A 24,186-nucleotide genomic window follows, 5' to 3' on the forward strand; every position below is an offset into this window, starting at 1 on the left:
GAATGATTTTTCTTCCAATATTTTCAAATTCCCATCCGTGTTTTATATTCTGTGCTTCTTGTGTGATTGAAGACATTAATAATGTTTTTCTCCACTTTCCACTCTCTCTCTCTCTCTCTTTTAAGCCTGTCTTTGAGCGAGGCTTCTGATGACAAAAGTTCTTACCCATCACCTTGAAACCTCCAGGGGATATAGGGCGCAAGTGGCAAGAAAAGGTCTGAATTGATTCTACTCATCCCTTTAGTGAGTGCCTGAGAAGAGAGGAGATTTACAGTTAAGGTCCTAAATCAGATCTGGCTGTTAAAGTTTTTGTTGAGGATTTAGGGAGGCTAAAGCTAAAACTGAGTGTCATCTTGGAGGTTAATCCACCCAGCTCTGGAATGTGTGTCCTGCTCGCAGAGACACTGACATGGTGGAACAGCTGGAGGTGAGAGGCCCCGTGTTGACCCTGCAGGGCGCTGGGGATTTAGGTAATGGTGATGATGATGATGCTGGGGTTCTGAGGTGTTTGTGCCCCAGACACATGTACCATGGAAATGTAGGATGCACCATGGACAGGGACTTCGGGAAGAGGAGGCAGTCAGAAATGGCACTCCTTGCCACACAGGGCTTTAAGTAACAACCCCTCTAAAGTTCAAGCTGATTGCGAGGGCTGAGAAGACGCAAGCAGTTGGGGAGAGAGGAGGCTTAGAGAGTCTCCTTGTCGTTTTAAGTGAAGAGGGCTCTGTTGCACTGAACAGAACCATGCCCAGGTGACAGCCAAGTTCATTGCCAATGAGAACCATGAGAAGTGGCTCCTTTCCACACCATGGCGACTTGTCTCCAAGTGAAGGATGGGGCCACTTTCATACTCCAGGTCCTCGTTCCTATGAGACTCAGGTGGAGTAGGAGGGCAGGGAAAATTCCACCCTTCACAAACATCCTGAATACCTTCTGCGTCATGGTGAGCTGGCTATAAACAGTATTATGAATAGGCACTTGGATTTTGGCCTTGGCCCTGGATTTGAATCCAGAATTTCTCATGTACTAGATTTTAATTTTAGATAAATGGACTATTATCTTAGTAGTTGCCACCTTAGGGTGGTTATATCAAATGAGAAGTTAGTGAAGTGCTTAGCAAATTACTTTGCTTATAGTAAGCACTCAAAAATGGTACTTCTAATAAAAAGAACAAGAACAATATAATCATGATGATTTCATCATTAATAACAGCCACAGATGAAGTTTATGGGCCATCCTATAGAAGTTTGTCCATTAAAATTTGCCTTATTTCTCTGGAGATCTCAAAGTAGTCAGTTAATATCTGTTCATTCACCAAGACACACCAAACTCTGTGGAGGAAACAGAATTATATCAACTATGTTTCCTCCTCTTAGATGCTTAGAGTATAAATGACTAGATAAGAAATGTAAATGCAGGTAAGTTGTAATAAGGTAGGAGAAGATAAGTGGGCTGGAATCAAAGCCATTGGAGTTTAGTGATGTTTTGGCCAATACTATCCCGGTGGCTTTGGATTTGGTCTAGAAGAATGAACTTGACTTCCTTCCAGTAGATAGATGACATACCAAGCAGAGGGAGAGACTTGGAAATAGGAAATGTGAAACTTTCAGGGAACAACAAGTGTTTGAATGAAGGTTAAGTGAAATGCCTACTTTAGGTGAAAAAGTGAATTAGTCACTTTTAGCTCAGAGTGAGCCCAAGTGTGGTCGCTGAAGTTAGGCAGAGCCACAACCCCTATAATCCCTCTAGGTGTTCACAGCCAAGTGAAGCAATCGGATTCATGCACGGACACCCTAAATATAAAATGACCTTGGTAAATACCGTAAGAAGACACTCACAGACCTTGAGCACCTTAGGAAAATCTTGGCAGTCTAAAAGAACCTTAACTAGACCTGGGAAGATAGAGGGACTTTAGAAGGCCGAGGAAGGCCCCATAGAAAAAAAGAACAATTCAGCTAAACTTGGAAGTCAGAGAAGGCACCTATTTTCCACTTGTATTTCCAGGTAATATACAAAGGCCCACAGGGTATACTAACTGGGAACAAGGACCAACAGAGTTTGCTGTAGGTCCTTGGATGACACGGACATCTGCTCTTTTTTCACATCACAATTGAGATGTAGCCCTGGTAGCATAAACAGAGTGGGGTTGATTCTTCCACTGATTTAAAAGAAAAAAAAAAAAAGACAAGAGAAATGGCAGGTGTGAAACATCTCTGAGACCACCCATGTGTCCCAGGGGGGAGAAGACCACCAAAGTCCTGTGTTGAAGGTCAGGGTCTAAGGAACCTGGACAGCTGCCCACTTACCCAGTGTCTCATTGCTACCAGTCCATCCCCACTCCGGCCTCACCAGGAGGAATTTGCCTTCCATTAGAAGGGGACCGGCTACCTCTAGACCAACAGGTCTGTTCAAGCCAACGTCGTCTTGTCTCCCCCTCCTCCTGACCATGCCATGGACTCTCTCCATATGAAACACAGAAGCATACTTAAAAGCAAATCTGTATTTCAGAAAAAGGAGAGCAGGAATTCATTCTTCACTACATTTGTCATTTAAGCCTTAGTGTTTTGACCTTTTTACTTTACTGCCTAAAAGAAGAAGAAGAAAAAGAAAAAGCAGTCTTAAAGAAAGAGCAAACCCAGGACTTCCCAGGTGTGTCACCTAATGATGACTTTGTTATCTTACAGTGGCTTTATTTTGACATGGTGTGTGTGTGTGTGTGTGTGTGTGTGTGTGTGTGTGTGTGTGTGTGTTGTCCTGCTGTTCTTTTGGGCACGCAGGTATGAAGAAGCAGTACCTGGGGAGGTGGCTTGTGATAGGCAGGGTTACTGCTGATTTTGAAGCGCCCTGGTGTTCACTTTCTGAATTTCTCCGATACCTGAACTAATGCTAGTTTACCACTAGATGCAGCCGGCGAAGTGCCAGTGTCATATTACAATCAACAGTAATTCTGGTGGCTGTCATCACTTACTCAGAACAGAGACTCTCCAGCTAAAGCATGACACCGTCAGCGCTGCTAATTCAAAGGCATTGTGTGAACTATGACAGACCCTCGTGCACCTCTTATGCTTATTCAAATGAACACAGTCTAGCAACTTAAACGGAGTGGACGGGAAAAGAAGTTTTAACACATTTCTGTAGATGAGCCCATGAAGGGTCAGCTTGGAACAAAAAAAAAACGTTGTGTTAAGGCAAGTAATTAAACAGAGGCAGAGAGATGGAATATTAGTGCCTTTACAGAGTAAATGAGGATAAATTCTGTTAATTATGTGACTTTTCCCAGTACTAATGTGATAATAAAGTACTCTAATTCTAGAGAGGCTTGTCACAATCTCAGCTAAAGCAGTGACCCTTCCGCTAGGTGAGACCAAGAAGCAACTTATAAAGCTTTCTAGCAAAAAGGAAGAAATCAGTGTTAAGTGGATTTTTTCCCCCTCTTCGTGTTTGGTATAGAGAACTTCTGCCTAACATCATCATAAAATGGTCGGTGAGTGGATCATCTTATTTGAGGCTCCAAAGCACTTATGCTTGCTCATCTGTTTAGTTTGTGAAAGAAGAAATGGGAGCATTTCAAAGAGTATAAATAGCCCAGTGCAGAATTCTAGTTCAGAACCTATTAGCACTGAAAAGGGTGTATTTGGAATGTTGGTGAAACGTCATTGTTTGGGGCATTGATAAAAATCTATGACAGTGTCTGAGCAGGAACATATTTTTAGGGGCAACAGAGATATCAGCCTTGAGGTTTTTGCAGTATCGTATTTTGGTGGATGCACAGAGAACAGAGTTCGGGGATATTTGCTTGGGAGATCAGGGCAGTGCCCTGGGGCATATGATATTTGATGGACAATTCCTTGTGCAGATGAGAAGGGAAGGGAGAGGCAAAGAGAGAGGACGCTAGGAGGGAGAGTCACAGATTTCACAAAGGTGCAGAACTGGCTCAGCAGAGAGGATGCACAGGACAAGAAGGAGGGGCCCGTCCGGTGTGGCTGCTGCACAGCTCCCAGGAAGTGGGGAAGAGGGAAGGAGGCAGGTTTGGTCCAGATCACAAAGGACAGGGATGATTGCTTCAGAGACAGAAGGAAGTTTTGCATTCTGTTTTAATTTTTGAAATGCACAGGCATGTGTGCAGATTTTACCAGGGCGTGTCTAAAGACTAAGACAAGTAAGGTATCTGTTGAGTGCATGTTCGTGACTGTATCTTCCAGTGGCAAAGAGAACTCAGGTTCTCAGAGAACTGGTTCCAGTCCTTCGGATGGCAGGCTGTCTAGTGAGACTCTGCAATTCAAATTCTGCTTATCCCTGCCCTAAACAAACTGTGGGCAGACGAGGCTCTTAAACTATGATTCAGCTGTTTTCAACCTGAAGAACCCAGGCAGAAGTGGAAGGTGGGTGAGTGGATGGGGGGTGTAGGGCTGCCTTGGGGATTAAAATAGAGTAAGTACTAAGCCTAGTGCTTGACACATAGTAACCACTCAATAAATATCAGCTATGCTTTCCCTCATTATTATTTTTCTAAAACCTAACACTTTGGTAAAGAATTCAGGGAGGCTACTTTAGAGCAATCCTTCAAAAAAGAAAATTCCAATATCATCAGGGAAAGTTGATACACCGAGTGCTCTTGGCTAGGATTATTATACCAGAGTGTGCATGTAAACTTGATCCCACAGTTCCAGGGAAAACATGAAATCCTACATTTTCCCAGCCTGCTCAGTTTGAGAGCAGTTTGTCAGCATCATTATCTTTACAAGGGAAGAGGCTTCTTTATTAAAAATAGCATTCAAAGTCCTCTAAGGGTTCAGGGAAATGGGTTCTGAAAGTAGATTGCTTGGTTTGCCTGGTTGGGAGAGGCACATACTGTCTGGTTCAAGCAGATCGTGACTTAGATTGGGGAGGGCAGATCCTAGGATCAGTCAGAAGAATCTCCCTTACACATGGTGGCCATCAGCAGGAGGTCCCCAGAGGGAGAGGAGAAAACTCAGGAAGAAGAATCAGGAACATCCATCATCCATTTAGCTTTCTGTATCCACCTGTTGCTTCTTCTTTACTTAAGTTTGAAGACCCTCGTTTGTTTTAAGGGGAAAACTATTCATTAATATGCATTTAATTTTATTGTGGTACTGGAGATTGAACCCAAGGGCAGGCACTCTGTCAATGAGTACATCCCTAGTTGTTTTGTTTTAGTTTTTGTTTTTGTTTTGCTAAATTGCTAAAGCTGGCCTCAAACTTGCCATCCTCCTGCCTTAGCCTCCAGAGTCACTGGGATTATAGGTGTGTGCCACCACACCTGGTTATAAGCATTTTATTTTTTGCTGCTATGTCCTATGGGTCTCCCCAACAAGAATTCAGACTTGAGTCAACAGGAAAGATATTGAAGAACAAGTGTGTGTGTTTGGGCAATGGGAGAGTGTGCCACCATGGTCTCATTTCAGTGGTGAGTCCTTATGTGTTGCTGGGCAGGATTTATGTTACTCTATGAAGGACTTGACCAGAAGTGCTATAGGAGAAAGCCCTGTTGTCACCATTCAAAGTTAGAAAATTCAGAAAGTCACGAACCAGGGCTGGGTTTGTAGCTCAATGGTAGAGCATTTATTTACCTTCCATGTGTGAGGCACTGGGTTTGATCTCAGCACTTTATAAAATAAATAAAAACAAAGGTATTGTGTCCAACTACAACTGAAAGAAATTTAAAAAGAAACCATCAAACTTTCATTCAGTTATTCATTTGTTCAGTAAATATTTGAATGCCAAATGCCAAGCACTGTGACAGGCGACGGGTGAGAATGTCAATAATGGGACCAAGAGGAGGAGTATGGATGTAGGATGCAGAGGGCATCCTGCTGAGGTGTCAGCTGAGGAAGATGTGAAGGCTGGGAAAGAACCAGATCACTCCAGAGCCCAGACCTAGGGAAAGTTGGCATGTTCACAGACATAACGAGTAGCCCCAATGGCAGGCGTACTCGGGAATCAGAAGCAGAGTTGCCACTAACCAGCTGGCAACTGTGGCCTTGCCACTTGACCTTTCAAATCGTCACTGGACTCATCCATCAGATGGGGCTGATTTTCTCCGACCCTTGCACATCCTTCAAGAAGTTTTGTGAAGATCAGATAAAGAAAAGAGTTTAAGTGAAGCATAATTTAAAAATTATAGCCTTTAAAAATTATTCTTGACTGAGTGAAGAACTGTGGCCAATATCTTAATTAAAGTACACATGCCTGTTTTCAGTACTAGGTTTATCCTTGCACGTTCCAGAAGCCCCTTCTCATCACACAGCTTCACTTTGAGCTCAGTACAAACCTCAGGAGTGAGCTCTGTCTTAGGACTTTGAGTTCTTTGGTGAACTATTTCCTGGGCTTGATCCTGGTTCTTCCACTTCTCATGTGTGTGACCTTGGGCTCTTTTACCAGTTTCTCTGGCCTCACTATATTCATCTATGAAATGGAAATATGAGTAGGCCCTAACTATGGGGCAGTGGTAAGGACTCTTTGGAATGATTCCTGTAAGGACCCAGTGCCTCCTGGCACATGCTCAGTGAATTGGGGGCTCTGTATGGAAATGGGAGTGACTCATGCCAATGAGGCCTGTCCAGATTCATGGTCCTTCCTTTCAATGGAAAAGGGATAAAAACCTGCTTTGGCTGGGCCTGGGTATCTTCTTGCACATGGAGTTCCAAATGGCTGGCTTTTGAGGCCACAGTCTGCTTAGTAGCAGGGAGGAAGGCATTGAGTCAGATGTTTTGTTTCCTGCATGGCTAATTGGTTGTAAAATGCTTCTAAAACTTACAGCTTCTGATTGAATTAAGTGCCCTGGGAAATCCAGCTGTGAACAGGTGGGTGTTGGAGGTTTTCCCTGAGCCTCTATTTGCTGTCTGCGGACGGCTTCATGCTGGTAAATGTGCACTGTCACTTCTGCCTCTGGGACCAGATGCTTCGCCCAACTTTTCCCTTCACCCAACATATCAGCTGCCACGGGTCTGGGAGTAAAGCAAGCTTGCCAACACCTGGGGACAAAGTGACAGGATGCTTCAAAATAACAAAACAAACCAAAAAAACATTTTATTTCAGGAGAAATAACTACTTTTGTTTTTCCTTTTTTTTAAAATTAAAGGGGTCCCATTTAGTGGAGCCACAGGAGTTCTTCTTTTGCTACTATGCTTTAATTTATAAATGGACACAGAGCTGGGCACAGTGGTGCACTCCTGTATTCCCAGGGGTTTAGGAGGCTGAGGCAGGAGGATTGCAAGTTCAAAGCCAGCCTCAGTATCTTAGCCTTAGTGAGACCCCAAGTAACTCAGCGAGATTCTGTCTCTAAATAAAATACTAAAATGGGCTGGGAATGTTGCTCAATGGTTAAGCACCCCTGGGTTTAATCCCCCGTACCAAAAATAAAAATAAATAAAAACAGGCACAGAGAGGCCCCGTCTGAGCCCTGTAGAGCATGACTTGCTGCCACTCTGGGCATCGTATTTAGAGCAGGAGATGCAAACCCAGACTCTTCTCCCAGATTTATTTTGTCTGGCCCTTCAATTGTTTGGGAAACTGGCAAACTTCACACTTTGCAATATGCATTCCCAGCTTCTCTTCAGGTGGGAAGGTCTAGCTGCATGGCCCATGTTGCCCCAAGGAGTCAGTTGGCTGGAGAAGAGCTGAGTCGTCCCTGTTGACGAGACGTCACTCTTCAGTTCTCACAGTTCCTGGTACTGCCTGTGGTTCTGTATGCAGTCTAGCTCACTCATTGATGGTACCTGCCTGGGCTCTGTAAGAACTGACCTTAAAACACTTACATTAAAAAATTCCACCATATTAAAAGTATAGAGTAATTCTGTGAAAAAAAAAATATATTCAAGAATGTGTGTGTGTGTGTGTGTGTGTGTGTGTGTGTGTGTGTGTGAGAGAGAGAGAGAGAGAGAATGTGTACAGGTTGAGCATCCCCAATCAGAAAATTCCTGAAATGCTCCAGCACCTAAAACTTTTTGAGCACCAACATAATGCCATAAGTTCAAAATTCCATACATGACCTCAGATTGTGGGTTGCAGCCCAAACACAAGTACACTAAAAATAGTGTATGAAATTACCTAGTCCAGGCACGGTGGCACACACCTGTAATCCCAGCAACTTGGAAGGCAGGAGGAATGCAAGTTCAAGGCCAACCTCAGCAATTTAGCAAGGTGCAAAGCACCTTAGCAAGAACCTGTCTCAAAATTAAAAAAAAAAAAAAAAGAAAATGAATAAAGGATAGAAGATGTAGCTCCCTGGTAAAGCTATTGAACTAAAAGGCAAAAACCTAAAAACAACAACAGCAAAAAAAGCAAGTACTTTCAGGCTATTATGATAATGTTTATGAAATATAAATGGTGTCTTGTGTAGATTTGGGTCTAATTTTTGAAACATCTCATTATGTATATGTAAGCATTCTAAAATCTGAAAAAAAAATCTAAAATCTGAAACAATTCTGGTCTTAAGCATTTCAGAAAAGGTACTCAACATAAGATTATGACCTGAGAGGAGGCATGGACATTGAAGTTGTCAAGCAGGAAAGTTGCCAGGACTTTACAGGGTAGTCTTGCTCTTTCACACACACACACACACATATATATTTGAGACCCTCTCTTTTCCTGCTGCCTTCTCAATGTGATCATTTTGTCCTCATCTCCATCTCAACCCAACTTTCTTGAAGGGCATTGGAGGATGTGACCTCTCCCTTCCATCAGTCAGTGTTTATTTGGTCTGTGATGGTCCTGGGATATGAATGGGTCCTATTCTATTATGGACTCCTCTCTAATATATTGAATTTCCCAGCAAGTCAGCCTCACCTCTTTCCAGGTTCAAATCCAGTAGAAGGAAACTCATCTTTTTTTAAGAGTCTCAAAAAGAAGTCCCATGACTAGTTCAGATTGGGTCCTGTTGACTGAATTTGGGCCACATGCCCATCTCTAAAGCAATCATTTCACTGGGGCATGTGATACCCTGACCCCGTGTACCTCTCTGGCTCAAGTATGGCATAAGTCCATGTCACTGAAATGCAAGATTCTTGAGTGAAAGAAAAGTTCCAGAAGGAAAATGGAGGACTATTATCAAAGGAGGAGACCGAAGATTCTGGACAGTCAACTCATGAATTCTTTCCACAGTCTTGTGAAACCTTTGGAGGCATCCCACAGAAAAACACGTGTGCACAAATTTGCATACAGTGCTGGAGGGTTCAAGAACACCAGGTGGTACATCCATGAACTCTAGGCTAAGAATACCTATACTAGATATTTCTAAGTCCTCCTGATACTCCAGCATTCTTTATTTTATGAAATGATTGATCATTTTTTGTAATAAGATAAAACCTGTTTTGGAGCTTTGTTTCTCATGTTTCTGGTTTAAACTGAGACTGTTCAAGAGTGACATGTTGTGGGGAGGGCAAGGGAGTGACCTGTGAGCTACAAAGCACCCTCAGAAGACTAAATGGTGTCATTGTTCATCTAGTATATTGCTTGGGTTTCATTTTCCATCAGCATCCTTATGATATCATGAGAAATAGTGCTTAATAAAGTGTCAGGCTCTATTTTGCATTCTGATTTCAAAATGATAAATTTCTTCTTCTATTTTTATGGACTAGAACATACAGACTTATTGGATCGTCCATAATATGAACTGGAATAATTGGGAGCTGATGAGATTATTGCCAGTGCTCTGTGGGCACAATGCTCGCTGGTTATTTTTATTTGAAGACCGGTCCTGAGCTTTAAATCCAAATTAAGGAGTCACTTGTTTTTATCTGAACTCAGCTTGTGTGATGTGTTGGGGTACAGTGATTTTTTCTGATGGAAGCCATAGCTGAAATTAAATTCATTATTCCCAATGTTGTGTGCGCCTGTGTGATATAGGCAGCTGAGGTTAGGACCAGAGAATGTGTGTCAGAAAAAGTGAACAGACACACGGGGTGAGATATTTTAAAAGGTGATGATGATTGAAAATGATTCCTAAATAATTTTCATTCTTAGATTCTATGCCTTTTTCCTAAGGAAGAGCTTTTTCACCCAATTCTTCTTCTTTCCCCTTCCTTTCCCTTCTCTCCATGTCTCTCTCTCTCTCTATATATATATATTTTTCTTACAGAAAAGTGAGCTAATTTTCCCCCCCTTGAAGCAAAAATTGGTGAAATATCAGCCTTCACAGGCAAGCTGTAACCCCTTTTCTTTCTTAGGATGGGTAAGGGAATTTCATTCTTTTTACTCAGGAGAGACTTGATGTAAGCTTTTGTGCTAAATTTCATTGATACATGATGAGAGGACCATCTCCTCTCTGCAGTTTACTCTTGCTTGTATAAAATCCCATCGTTTCATTTATCACATGGGACTGACATTATTGTTGATTTATTTGAAGTCAATTAGCTATCAGTTCTCAAGCTTTAACATGCACCAGAATTGCTTGAAAGCCTTGTCTCCTACTCTGTCTCTGTCAGAGCAAGTTTCTCAGGTAATTTTGATGAAGATGATCTGAGGATTGTACATTAGTTAGCTTCCACAGAGCAGGAACTGGTTGTCTCTGGATCCACTGGGCTTGGTATATAGTCAGTGCTTAGTAGATATTTATTGAAAGGAAGACTGGCTGAATGAATAAATGCATGACCTAAGGAAGTAGGATGAATGATGAAATAGCAAACCATTAAGAGTTTTAACTAGTGGGTTTGAAAAAGTCAACAAAATGACCTGTAAAATTTTGCAGAGAGCATATTCAATTCTATTAGATTGTGGGTCTTTTGTCTCTTTGGGTGATATGGAAATACTTTAAGAACAATATCAGGTGCAAGTTGGAGAAAATATGTTAAACTTTGATGTTGAGAAAGTTTTAAGTAGGACATTAAGGACACCAATGGTGTCGAATCTGCTCTTTTATGAATTATGCATGCATGAAACTAATAAATGATCTACCTTTTACAAAGTGTGAGATGGATAGCTCTTAACTCTCCTTGTTTAAATTAAGTGGCAAATCTTGGAGCACAGAGACTTTGAGAAAACCACTCATCATCTTTATTTTCTAGCATATCCATTGCAAAACGGGGACAATATTCCCTAGGTTCTGTGCTGAAAGATATCCAAGTTTTACAACAACAAAGTGGCTTATTTTTTCATGAAAGCAATGCCAATATGTGGAAAATTCAGAAAATATGAAAGAAAAAGTGAAGAAGAAAAAAAAATCTTTATGCTATAATTCAAAGTTAACTGCCATTAATATTTATAGTTGATTTAAGTCAGTTATTCCTTCAGGGCTTTCTGTACACAGATGTACTACGTGCCATGGGAATTGAGAGACTCTCAAGTAGGCTGTAGTGTCATGGAGGGGCAGGTGATTACAAGTAACTTGGAGTGAGGAACAAGTGTGACACGTGCCGTCACAGTGGAGGTGAAAGTTGTAGTCCTAACTGGGCCTTCTGGGAAGGTTCCATGGGCACAGTCCATTTATGCTACACCTGAATTGGTGGGCTTGTGGCAAGCCAAGATGGGGTGAGGGCGAGGAAGACATTCCAGACCCAAGGGTATAGGCAGGAAGGAGACGCCCCAATCAGGGCACTGGATGTGCTTAATGTGAATGAAGCAGAGGGTTCTGGGAGGTGACCAGCACAGGCTAAAGTGCCTTGAAGGCGCATTATTGACCCCAGGAACCCATGTCCACCATCTAGGTTAAGTACCTGAGTAGGTCATCCCATGTCCTCCTCCTGTTCTAGAATTCTTCATTTTAGCAAATAAAGAATTTTAGCAAAAACAGAGTCACTGACCTCCCCCTGCTAGAACACCAGGACACATTGATATTTTTAATATTAATTAATTAATATTAATATTGGCAGTTACTCAAATACTCTATTATCCTAAGAGTCAAATGTTTCCTTGGAAATTTGAATTTAAGTACTTTCCTTCTCTTTTATTTTTCTTTTGGAAAAAAATTTGGACTAAAGTCATTGTGATCTTAATACAATTGGTGTTAAGGGAGAAACAGGACATATTGGGCTCTTTGGAAAGATTTGTTGGTTGAGTCAGCAAATGAATAAATGACAATGAATGTATACTTTGTGAAGACTTAGAAAGAAGAGTGAATTGAGAGTCTAGGAAAGCCCTGTGCTTCATTTACTGTGCATTTGAACTTCTTGATCTCTCTATGGCATCTGTCACCTCCACAGGGGAAATTAATATTGAAACCCTTGAGTCCTGAGAAGGGAAAAGTGAAATTGTCACACCAGATTTCTAAATGAATCTGCTTCAAAATTGTAAACATGCATATATTGAAAAGTATAATGAAAGTGTTTTATTTTCAACCCGTGGCTTTCTGTCTGCACAAGACATTCAAAGGTAACGACTGTGGGACTCATCACTAAATATAGTTTAACTAAATCCTTGAGATGATGGTCACTGTTCCTCCCAAGAGGCCCAGATCGCTTGGTTTTGCTTTGGCCATTATTCTGCATGTTCAATTTGGCTGTGGTATCAGACCCATCTGTTAGTCCTTCATTTCGGTAAAATGCATTTGAGGGTCACAAATAGATTGAGAGTAGTCTAACAAAACTGAGGCATATTAAAGTTTATAATTGGGATTATCCCAGTGAAAGTGCCAGAAATTTTAATGCTGGCTTCAGCTCTAATATTTAATGAATCTGGTAATGATTACTATAGCCACATTTTGGTCATCGATCTGCATCCCCCTCATGATATATATATGTAATCAACTAAGAAATGTAGTTTAATAGATGCAGACTTTGGAGCCAAACTGTCTAGATTCAAACCCTGGCTCTAACCAGTTGCTGGATGGGAAACCTTAGGCAAATCACATGACCTTCCAGTAGCATTATATGTAAAATCCTAAAAGAAATAGAGTCTCATAGAGCTGTTTGGAGGGAGTAAATGAATTAATGTGTCCAAAGCACTTAGGACAGACCTTACACATGGTATAGTTCATGTTTACTGTAATAATTACAGAGTGGAGGAATGGAGGCCTCTCCTGCCTCACTCTTTATGCTTGGTTTTATTGGGTGGGTCATTGTCACTGAGGCAAAGTTGTCACCTGCACTTGCATCTTTTCCAGTCTGGGGAAGGATTTGTACCAGTAACACAGAGAAGTGCTCAAAACCTGTCCCTGGGTCTACAGGAGCTCTGTGCTTAGTGTTTCCTTGTGGATTGTCTTCCTGTTAATGGAAACCTTTTAAGATCCAGTCTGTCCTCAACCCCCGTAAGGACAGACAAACCCTTGGTTGTGTGATCTGCCTGATTCCTGTACATATAAAACTATCAGGCTGAGTTCAGATGTTTGCCCAGGGCCAGCGTGTACCTTAATGCATTGGCAAGATGCATTTTGACTCTTGGCATTGGGTAGTATTTGTTAGAGATTCTCCCTGAAGACCAAGGCTTCCTGTGCCACACAGACACTCAGGATGCATGGAAGGTGTCATCCCTTCTCACTTACTGGCCATTCAGACCTTGCTAGGGAAATCAGGTGGGCCAGGTAAGCAGTGGTCAGTGTTAAAAATCTTCCTCACTCTGAGGTCCCTTCTTTGTGTCATTTCTCAGGAGTTGTGATGTCTTCATTCCCCTTCATCTGCAGGTTACCTGTCCCCTCCTCTTCCCTCACTACCCTGACCCTTTTCTATACCTTTCAGATTTGACTTTCAGCATAAGGAGAACTATTTGCATTGGCTTCTTTTCCTTAGAACTATTTTTACATTCTTTAGTCAACGGCTATGCTATTCTAACACCTTTTTTTTTTTCTCTTCTAAATCCTTGCCACTAATTATGTCCCCACAACAAGGCCAAACTCTGAGCTCTGAGGTAATGAATCCTTTTCAAGCTGATCATGTTCATCCCTCCAGGCTGAGAACACTTTCCAGAAATGCCCAAGATCTGAGGGACCTTGGCCAAGGGAAAAGGTAAACTTCTTGAAGTCAGTGGCCAAGAATAGGGGCAGCCACATGCTCTCCCCCTGGGATCCCCAAGATAGAGCCACAGCCTGGCATCCGTGCACCTTCCCCTGTGGGGAGGGAGGCAGAGTTTGCTTCATCTGCGTAAAAGGCCTCTGTGACCTGCCCTTCCCCACCCCACAAGCAGAACTGTGGGGACAGGTCCCCTCCAGAAGTGCTCTTTAGTGTAGGAAAGGAGACGCGTTCAGACCTTACGCAGGTCCTGCCTCCTCAGCCTGCCCTGGTGGCATCCCTGGGATATTGGCAGACTCTCCGATATCATTTTCACATGGATGAACTGTACTCTACAACTCCTTCTGTGTCCTAGGAGCCAAAGAGTTTTCTTTGACATTGAAAATAGCGTTTTCTCTTTCTAGCTGTTTGGCCTTTCTCTTTTTTGTGGTAGTGGCCAAAGGACTTCTGTCTGCCTCTTCATGGAGCTCTGCACCTTTGAGGGCTGTCCTGGGGAAGCAGTGGCATTTCTGAGACAGTCCCCAGCAGCTCTGGTGGACTGGGTAGGAATATCAATAGGTGCATCCTGGCTAAATATGTTCAATTGGGGAGGATTCTTATACTCCTGGAAAGACCCTCTTGGTTGCTGTGGTCTGTAGGCTCCACCAGGGAATGAAGCTGTGCTGTGCTTTGTCAAAGCCAAGGGGGTGGTGCAGCCTATGGAAAGGCTCCTGCACAGGTCCCCTTGGTCCCGAGACACTTTCCTCTCACCCGCCAGTGTGTGTGCATGAGCAGCTTGAACTTCGCCCAGAAGGGACCCACAGTTGTTTCCACACAGCTGTTTACTGCATCGGGCCAGAGTGTGCCTCCGTGTCCTGAATATCTTTGAGAAGGATCATCTGCCACATAACCATCTGCAGGCATAAGTCAGGGGAACTTTCGGGGAGTCTTAAGGTTGCAAATGGGGGTTTTATGTCTCGGTTGAGGTGCCCCGATGCTTTTTCTTGCCTGCCTGGTCATTAAGAGGGCTGCTGCAAACAACCAAACGTGACGTTTTAGAATTTGGGTGGGGGGAGGTAAAAACTCAACCTGCTCAGCCCTGATCCATTGCAGAGCTTTGCATAATAATTAACGACGTACAAGCTGGTGCCTAATGGACAGTTTTACTGTGTGTGCCCTTCAGTTCTGACTAGCTGGAGTCCTCTATGATTTAAGCCCCTACTTCTTCCCTTTATGTGTAAAGCTGCTGTAGTCGTTATTGCCTTTCCTTGGTGATTCTTTCTTTTTGTAGGTCATTCACAAAACCCGTAGTTCTCATTAGGTACATGGGGCCTGGCTTCTTTTCTTAACCTTAACATTTACAAAGAGAATAATACTTTTCATCTCTGAAATCTTAGCCCTTTTAGTGCTCAGCAGTGTGCGGTTGCCAGGGATAAATGGTGGTAAGAATTATTGCTTCCTCTGTACCAGGAACTATTATAACCCTCCACTGAGGTTATTTCCTCGAATCTTCACGAACTTCCCAAAGTAGGTTCTGTTCTTTTCCCCATTTTACAGATAAGAAAAGTGAGGCTCAGGGAGATCGAATGATTTGTCTAAAGTCACATAATTTTTTATGCAGTCAAGCTGACAACATGCTGGGAGCTGTCTGGTGGTCCTGGGGGAGAGGGATTCCTATTGCCCCATTTTATTGAGGCCAGTTAAGTTCAAGGAATTGATTAAATGAACTCATTTGTCTTATTGCAGCACACTTCATGGTTGTCCTCATTGTAGAAAGCCTCTATGACTATCCCTTTGGAGATTCGAGATTCTGTTCTAGGTCCCTAACCAAGCACCGTGTATACAGAGATGGGTGGTTGTTGTTATTGTTGTTATTTTACATCTTCACATGGATGAGTCTGATCTTACTGGTGAATTCAATCAATTCTCCTTTGGGAGAAGTCCAGAGTTACCCTTTGGTTTCCAGTACCTTACTAATTGCGTGGAAGCTAGCGAGCCTACCATGTTCAAGTTCAATGCTGATCATCTGTTGGCTGGTAAAATGTGATACTGATATATCATCAAATGGGCAAATTTGTTCTACAATCCATGTGTCCCATTCAGTTAGTTCAGTGATGGGCTAATGTCCTATGTCTGACTGATGAACCTAAACACAACTTTTAATGGAATGTCACTTTTGGTTTTATGACCGTCACTTTCCGTAATTGAAGTGAACTGAAAAGTTCAAGAGCTCCACTGTTGAGCTCTTGTTAGATTGGCTTTTGAAAAGGTATCATCACTCTGGAAAAGATCATAAACTAGAGTTCAGGACAGGGGGTTACCATTCTCACTCTCATAATCACTATGAACTAGTGAACACTGTCCCATCTCCTGGTCACTCATGTTTCTCATGCAAAATGAGGAGGTTAGGTTAAATGTTGGCGCAGGTCACTTAGAAAGTCCTATGATTCACAGAAACTTACACCATGACTAGTCCTGTTGGTAAATCTAGGAGATTAGTTTTTGCCTGTGTCTCGGTTTTGCTGGGTCTTTGTTGTCTTGCTTTTCAGATGGGTTTGACAATTCTCAGCATGCCTAATTGAGAGGACTTCTGTGAGGATTCAGTCAGATGCTGGGGATTTAGATTCTTTGAATAATAGCGCAGCGCACAGAGGATGATGTTACGTGTATCAAAAGTTAACAGAAAGTATTGGGTTTCTTGCAAACTACCCCTGGAGCTCCTCAAAAAGAACACCCGAGTTAAAAAGGGGTTTGATCCCAGTGGGGCTGTGTGTCCTGGAGTTTCTGAAACTCCTTGGAACTCTACAGGGTCAGTAAGGGCTTCATCCCACTGTGGGTCAATTTCCCACTATTGGGGTGAAGAGGTCACACTCTTTCTCCTGACAACACTTTATCAAACAACACAAAATGCGGCAATTCCTTAGACAAAAGTGAGGTTTTGAGTTACAGTCACCTCCACCTTGTTAAGAGCCTCTTCAGAATTTGAGATCCTCTCCGAAGGCCAGCAGACGTGTGCGTGTCCCTGGGCTATAAACGCCTTATACATTTAGCCTGATAAATCATCCCCCAAATCTGTGTGCCCTGTCTAACTCCGTCTCTCAGTGAGGATATTTTTAACTCCTCCTGACTCTTCTCAGTTCCTTTAAGGAAGTGTGATCTGAAAGGGTCAGACACTTGGCTTCTACGTAAGGGAAGACTTGGAGAGAATTCCTGAGGCTCTCCCTGGGGGAGGACTGGCTTTCCCCAAAAGAATTGGCCCTTCTGAGTGTCTTTGCCACATAAGGGCTTGTGTGAGGCCCCAGGCACCCAGTTGACGGCTGTGTCTTCCCCACGACAGATGGTCAAGACTTCAATTTCAGCAAGTGATCCGCTGCTGAGGGGGCGGGCAGGGGATTCTGCCAGCAGGCCAAGTGGCGGGCAGCCTCGGGTAATGGGGATCTGGTGTGTGCCCGGCATAGCTTTTGTGCTAACGATGGGCTGCTGACAGGCGCCTTGCCCTGCTCCTGTTTGAGGCAGAAGATCCCCTGCTCCCTTGATTCTGTTTCTCTCTGGCAGGGCTAGCGTCCTGTTTGCCTGTCTTTCAAAATCCATTTTGGCCCCAGCTGTCCCCCCTCCTGGTGGCTAGCAGTTGTCTGACTTGAAGAGGCCAGAGGGTGTGCTGACAGCTCTTTCTAACACAACCTGAAGCTGGCTCTCGGGGCCGAGCTCAAATGGCTTAAACACACACAGGCAGCAGCTATTACCAACCTCAGGGAAGCAGGCGGGGGGCCACTGGAGGAGGAACAACACTGACGTCTCCCTCCATAATGTCCAAGCTGCTGCCCTGCAAATAACCGTGCTGATCTTTCAGTGGTACCCCTTCTTCGCTCCTATTGGTACAATTGCTATTATAGTACATTTACTATCAGTGGTACGATTACTATTAATATCATTACCGCACCACTTCTGTTATGACTAACACTACAAGAGCACGGTGGTGAAGAGCTATGATACTTTTAGTAATACTAAAACTTTTTAGCGTCTCTGGAGCCGTGCTGTCTAAATTTGAATTCTAAACTCACATTGACTCACCTTTGAACAAGCGATTTAACTTCTCTGACACTCTGTCTTCTCGTTTCTCTATTTTAAGAGCAGAGGTTTGTGTAGGAGGTCTGGATGGGAAACGTGTTTGAAGTTCTCAGCAGTGTCCTGGGCTCCTGGGAAGCAGTGCTACCTGGGAGTCACTGTTGTCATTATTGTCACCATCCCCAGGCTTCCTGTGTGTTAGGGGCTGTCATTATCTAGGTTCATTTTCACAATTGCCTTGTGAGGGTGAAACCCCTCTTGTGCCCATTTTATAGATAAGAAAAGCTGGAGTTGAGGTTGGAAGCACCTGGCAGAGTCAGGATGTGAATTCTGTTCTGGGAATTTTTAAAGTTCATGGCTTTTCTACCACCAGGAGAACTTTTTCCAATTCTCATGTCAGTATAATGTTCATCTGTCCCCCTGAGGCCTGGAGTGACTTTTAAATATGGCCTTCTATCTAGCCATTCTTGAAGGAAGACATTTTCACATCTCAGTGTCCCTGGGTATGTATTGAGTGTTGGCCATATGGGGAACTCACTCCCACCAGGTTACCATATTAAATGATTCATGAAAATCACGTGGGCTCTGTCAGGTCAACTTTGGAGAGCTCAGAGGAATGGGGCATTGCAAAGAGTGGCCTCAGGTCCTCTTTCAACAGAACAGACTTTCCCAAGTCTTGAAAGAGGGCCCCAGGTCGTGACAGTGTCGCCCTTGATGCTGGGAAGGGGGTCCAGAGTTGGATTTCTTTGCACATAGCTGGCCTTCAGCAGAGTTTCCTGAGTCATTTGTCTTGGATAAAAGGTGGCTAGGCTTTGGCCTCTGTGGAGAGAGTCTGGAAGCTGGGATGCTGTCATTGATGGAGTGTCACAGGTTTTATAATGTTGAAAGAGCCATTTTAAGGACAATGTTGGCTTTTTAAAATCTTATTCTTTGGGTTGAAAAAGTTATTCTTTCTCTTGGAGAATTTATTCCCACACCATACGTCCATCTTGGCAGAGGCTAAAAGACCAGGGAGAGGAGAGAGAGAGGAGGAAAAGGGAAATACAGGGGAATGATACTGGCCAAATTACATTATTGTATTTCATGCATGGACAAACGTGTAATGACAAATTCCAAAATTAGGCACAACTCTAATGCACCAATAAAAAATATGGAAAAACAAATGAAGGACCAAGGAGGAAGAGGTTCCGCTGGGACTTTTCTTGGATGAATATTCAGAAAGTGGTTGAACGTGGCTTCTCTTTGTGCAGTGTGCTTATGATAGAGACCCCCAGTGTTGTGGGGTTGACAGACATTGTGCTCTGAGCTAATCAGATGGGGGCATCATGGAGTGATAGTTCTTCACAAGTTGCTTGTATCAAGATGGGAATTTCAATCCAGTGTTGAGATGGGGGAGAGGTAAGGAAAAGAGAATTCCTCAGAATTTAATTGGCCAGTATTTTAATGCATTCTGATATTTGTGGAAAATCTTTGATCCTGAAATTCATAGGTATGTGTAGGCCTAAAATAAAAGGGATTGCAGAATTTAGATGACTTTAAAAATCCTCCCCCCCAAAAAAAACAGAGAAGAGATGGAGGGGTTTATCTGTAGGTGGCCACCATGAATGCCACCTTCTTTAATATCTGCTGCCTTCCCAATGTGGCCTTTAACAACTGTGATGATTATATAAGAAATAACTCAGAACATTACAGGGTGACCATGTAATGTATCACTCGTAACAGGAAGTTTCTGAGCATTAAAGTAGGTACTATTAATACTTATACCAGTAGAGCTGGGATTTTTCTTGCCAAATTAGACCCTTCGGTCATCTTACCAAGTAAAATCCGTGGATTTCACTCTAGAGCCAATTCAGAAACCAAGGTAGCAGGGAGTCAGGAAGATCCTTAGTCCATCATAAATAGCTTTTGTCTGCAGCAGGCAGTGTAAAAAATACATTCAGGGGATACTTGAGAAGTCAAAAGAGTTCAGTCAGCACGTGAGTCCTATCCACCTCTGGATACAACTAATGAGGACGTTTTAATTGGAGATGCTGGGATGAAGTGTTTACCATATCCTTGTATTCATTCAGGACATATTTTGCTGTTCCTCATCTGTGAATTTAAAGGGTTTAAATTACATGTTGTGCTTGGAGACCGTGAGAATTCTCCAACAATTAAAACCTCTTGAAACCTCTCTTAAATTATGGTGAAGAACTGCCCCCATATGAGTGAAGATATTTCCTTGGGGACTCACCTTTATGTGAGATCTGTTGGCAGTATCCAGGATTCATCAAGAAGGTCCATCTGGGATGCATAACAAAACCTAAGGGCTCAAGTAAAATCCTGCTTATGACATCACTCTGAATATTTCAGAAAATGAGTAAAAACAAAAGAAAACATGACCCAGAAGCGACTCGCCTATGTTTTTGCCCCGTGTCAGGACTGAAATACTAATCATGATGACTTGTTTCTTTACAGGTTCTTCTTGAAATTTTTCCTCAAATGCAACCAGAATTGCCTAAAGAATGCAGGAAATCCACGTGACATGCGGAGATTCCAGGTGCGTCAACCTTGTCTTTCTTAAATCTTGATAATGACGTGAATATCAAGAGAGGGTAAGAGCAGAAGTTTCAGAGTCCAGCTGTCTCCCAAGAGGAGAGGGGGAGAGCAGGTGGGACCTGGGGTTCCCATGTGTCTGCAGTGTAGGAGTTGTTTTTATCAGACAATTATTGAGGCTCTTCCACCTGCGTTCTTTGGTGCAGGTGGTGGTATACTCAGAGTTGGGTTTAGGCTTCCTGAATGGACTCTATGCAAAACACACACAGATTCAGGAAAGTACATAAACATGATACCCTCTTCCCCTAAATCTTGTAAGTAGAAAACCAGTTGGCAAAAGTAAAGAATAAAACTGGTAAAGTGTTCTTTGTTTTAGTTATGGTCCCCCTTTCCTCCTTTGTCTGTCTGCTTCTATCTTCCAATCTTGGAATGTTATCAGCAGTTGCCTATTATACATGGACCCCCTGAGAAGCTGGTGTCTAGTACAGAATGGGTGATACTCAGTTCTGTTTCAGAAGTGTCTTGGCTCAGCAGATACAAATCTTCTCAAGCATCCGTCAGATCTGCCACCACCTCACAGAAATGACGAAGAGGACAAGTAAATGGATTAATTTCTAGGACACAAAATGGCACTTGGGTTTTAGGGAAGGTTGCTGAATTCTAGACACCATGCTTCTCTAACCTGAAATTGCTGAGCACCCCCTGGGATCTTGTTAAAATGTTGATTGAGGTCTGGGGTGGGGTTGGAAGTCTACATTTCTAACAAGCTCCCAGGTAATGCCAGTATGATGGACCACAGTTCTAGTAGCTAAGTTACAGACCCTTGTGTTGCTCTCCATCTAATTTTATGGGTAACTTATTTGCATTTTCGATGTTCGTGTCCTCATCAGAGTAATGACCCATACATCACATGTGCTTATACAGTCCATCAGAGAAATAGCATGGTGTTTGAAGTATGCTCTTATGTCTGTTTAGCCAGCTTTAAGTGTAGATTGCAATGTACAATCTCTGAGAGACCCTTGAAAAAAATCTAGCTACACATTCTCTGGTGGGAGAAAGGGATGGTTTTGAACGTTGACTGTGGCTGTCAATATCTCGTAGTCTACAAGATGATGTTTTTAGGAGGTGAGACTTATTAGTCTCATTTAAGAACATATCCAATGAAAGGCATTCTCTCCTGAGATTCTGAAGTAGTTCTATAAAATTGTCTTGGCTTCATCACCTTTTGTTTTGACAGATAAATGGAGAGAATCCAAAGATTCCTAGATTCTCAGAAAAAAACGTTTCCCCTGGCTAGCTCCTGACCCTGTTAGTAAACTGAGGAGCCTCTGGTTCACACACAGGCCATTTTCTGTTGAGCTGGAGTTAGCTCTGCAATTAAGCTGGTCAAATCAGACATATGGTAATACAGAGTGTGTTGCTACATCTTGTGACTTGAGCTTGAGTTTTAGGGCGTACTGTTTTGTATCTTGCTTTGATCTTGAAATGGGCCATATAGCTCTTTTGACCAAGCTAGAGTTAGGAACAAAGCATATAATCTAGGTATGAAATAATTTATTCTAATAAACATGTACAATGCCTTATGAATCCAAGGATCAACTTGCTATTTTTCTCAGGACAGCAGAATTGGGATGCCTTGGTAACACTGAGAACCCCAAAGAGAATTTGCCTAGAACTTTGTAGGACCTGCTAGGGAGATGTTTATAAGCCTCGAATTGTAGGAATATATCTCTTACACAAGATGTGAAGTCAATTCAGTCTATGCTTTTTGAGAGTGGCTAGGAAGTTTTATTTTTGCACATTAAATACTTATTCTTTGCTTAGCAGAGGGCTACTGGAATGAGGAGGTACAAGTTAGATTTCTGGAGATTTCTCACATTCTCTCAGGGGCTCAGTTTCTCTCAACTGTAAGATGAAGTTGGAATGATGATTCTGCTTATTTCACTACATACGAAAGAAAGAAAACATTTTGCCTATATAAGTAATTTGTGAGTGATAAAATATAAATGTAAGCCTTTGGAGAAAATTTTGTAATAAATCAAAGACACATCGCTATTAGTCCAGTCTAGAGTTTCTCAGCCTAGGCATGGTTCCACTTCAGGCTGGACAACCCTTTGTTGGGGTAGGTTGTCCTGTGCATTGGGGGATGTTTAGTTGTATCACTGGCCTTTACTCAGTAGACAGCAGTAGAGAACAGCCCCCTTCCCCAAGCAGGACCACCAAAATGTCTCCTTATGTTACTAAATGTACCCTGGTGGAGGACAGAAAGACCAAATGTCCCTGATTGAGAACCATGGGTTCTGTCCTATACCTGATGACTTCTGACCAGCTCTCCCTGGAGACTCTACATCTTTTGATTAGCTGCAAGAGCTGCCTGATACAAGGTCCACACTAACCTTTAAATAAATATGTTTTTTTTTTTTTGAACATTGCAAAGCTCTTGCCTCTGATTCCTAAGCAAGCCCTAAAACAGACAGACCTTTCTTCCCAGGAACAACTATCTTGGAGTCAGTTTTTGAGTTGAAGAAGAGCTGTGTCTCTATCAGTCTTGATGAATTTCTCATTGGATCTCAGGTTCAACTTGCTCTGTTCCTATTACCCACTCTGTACCTCCCAGGAGGGGACAGAGAAGCCTTTAGCAGGAGGAACATCAACTCATTTTATATTGTGTCTCTGTACATTGACACATTCATTCTTTTATGATTTTTACTCAATTAGCACTTGGTCTTTCACATGTAGACATGTGATATTTATACTATCAGAGAGTGAATGAATGGCCTCAAGACAGGCAAAACTTCTAAATCCCTTATCCAGTCTTTGAACGTTGTCTCCAATCTCTTTTCCTCCTTGACTCTTTCCTCCTCCCTTCTTCTATATCACTTCACGGGGTGGCCACTCCGTCCTTCTGAAATCTCTTTTTCCTTGCATTCTGTGACACCATTCACCATTCTCAAGCCCCTCCAAGGGATGTACTTTGCTTTCCTGTGAATGCTGGGATCCCCCAAGTTCTCTTTGGTGGTCCAGACCTCTCCTTGGGTTCCAGGCTCTTCTTTGCCACCCCTGGCCTCATAACTGCTGTTTGCTCAGTGAGGAGTCTGGAGTGGGGGTCTCTCAGACTGACACCCAGGTTCAGATCTAGCTATCCAGATGTGTGCTAGAGATTCCTTTCATAAGCCCCAAGTTGAACTCAGGGTCCTCCTCATTTTCTCTTTTCTGCATCCTTTATAAAGCTGGCTTCTCTTCCTCGCTTCACTGAGGTAGGTTCCGTCCTAACTGCCTGACGCGCTGGGCATACGGCTGTCATCCATGCCTACGCTCAGTGTGCTCCATGTACTTGTGCCCACGTGTCAGCCTTAACGTACATCCATTGACATTGGTGGTGATGATGAAGATAAAACTAATGTAAGCACTTATTTTATGAGAGATGCTATGTGAAGCATTTCGCATCTTCATAGTATCTCTGTTAGGAACATGCGAATATGAATTATTCTCATTTAATAAATGGAGAAACAGGCTTAGAACAGTTAAGCAGTTTGCTCATAGTTATATACCTACTCAGTGGTGAGGTGGTGGTGCTGCTCAGGCCAACTGATTCAGATGTTACCTGATGCTTTAGAACATATAAGGAAATTTTCCAGAGTTGGTAGAAAGATCCTATGGGCAATATGGGCTTCACCCAGGAGCCATAAGACTGCCTACAATTGAATGC

The 24,186-nt window shown here is 42.8% G+C and overlaps 1 protein-coding gene across 6 annotated transcripts in view; it reads left to right on the forward strand.

The window, feature by feature from the left end:
• EBF1 (EBF transcription factor 1) overlaps positions 1-24,186 on the forward strand; it is a 383,569-nt gene that overhangs the window by 222,651 nt on the left and 136,732 nt on the right. For all 6 annotated transcript variants that reach the window (XM_079144601.1, XM_079144602.1, XM_079144603.1 and 3 more), the window contains one exon: positions 20,400-20,481. In XM_079144601.1, the coding sequence (XP_079000727.1) occupies positions 20,400-20,481 (82 nt within the window). The remainder of the gene's footprint in view (positions 1-20,399; positions 20,482-24,186) is intronic.

This window comes from Sciurus vulgaris (genome assembly GCF_902686455.1).
Source record: "Sciurus vulgaris genome assembly, chromosome: 6".
NCBI lineage: Eukaryota > Metazoa > Chordata > Mammalia > Rodentia > Sciuridae > Sciurus > Sciurus vulgaris.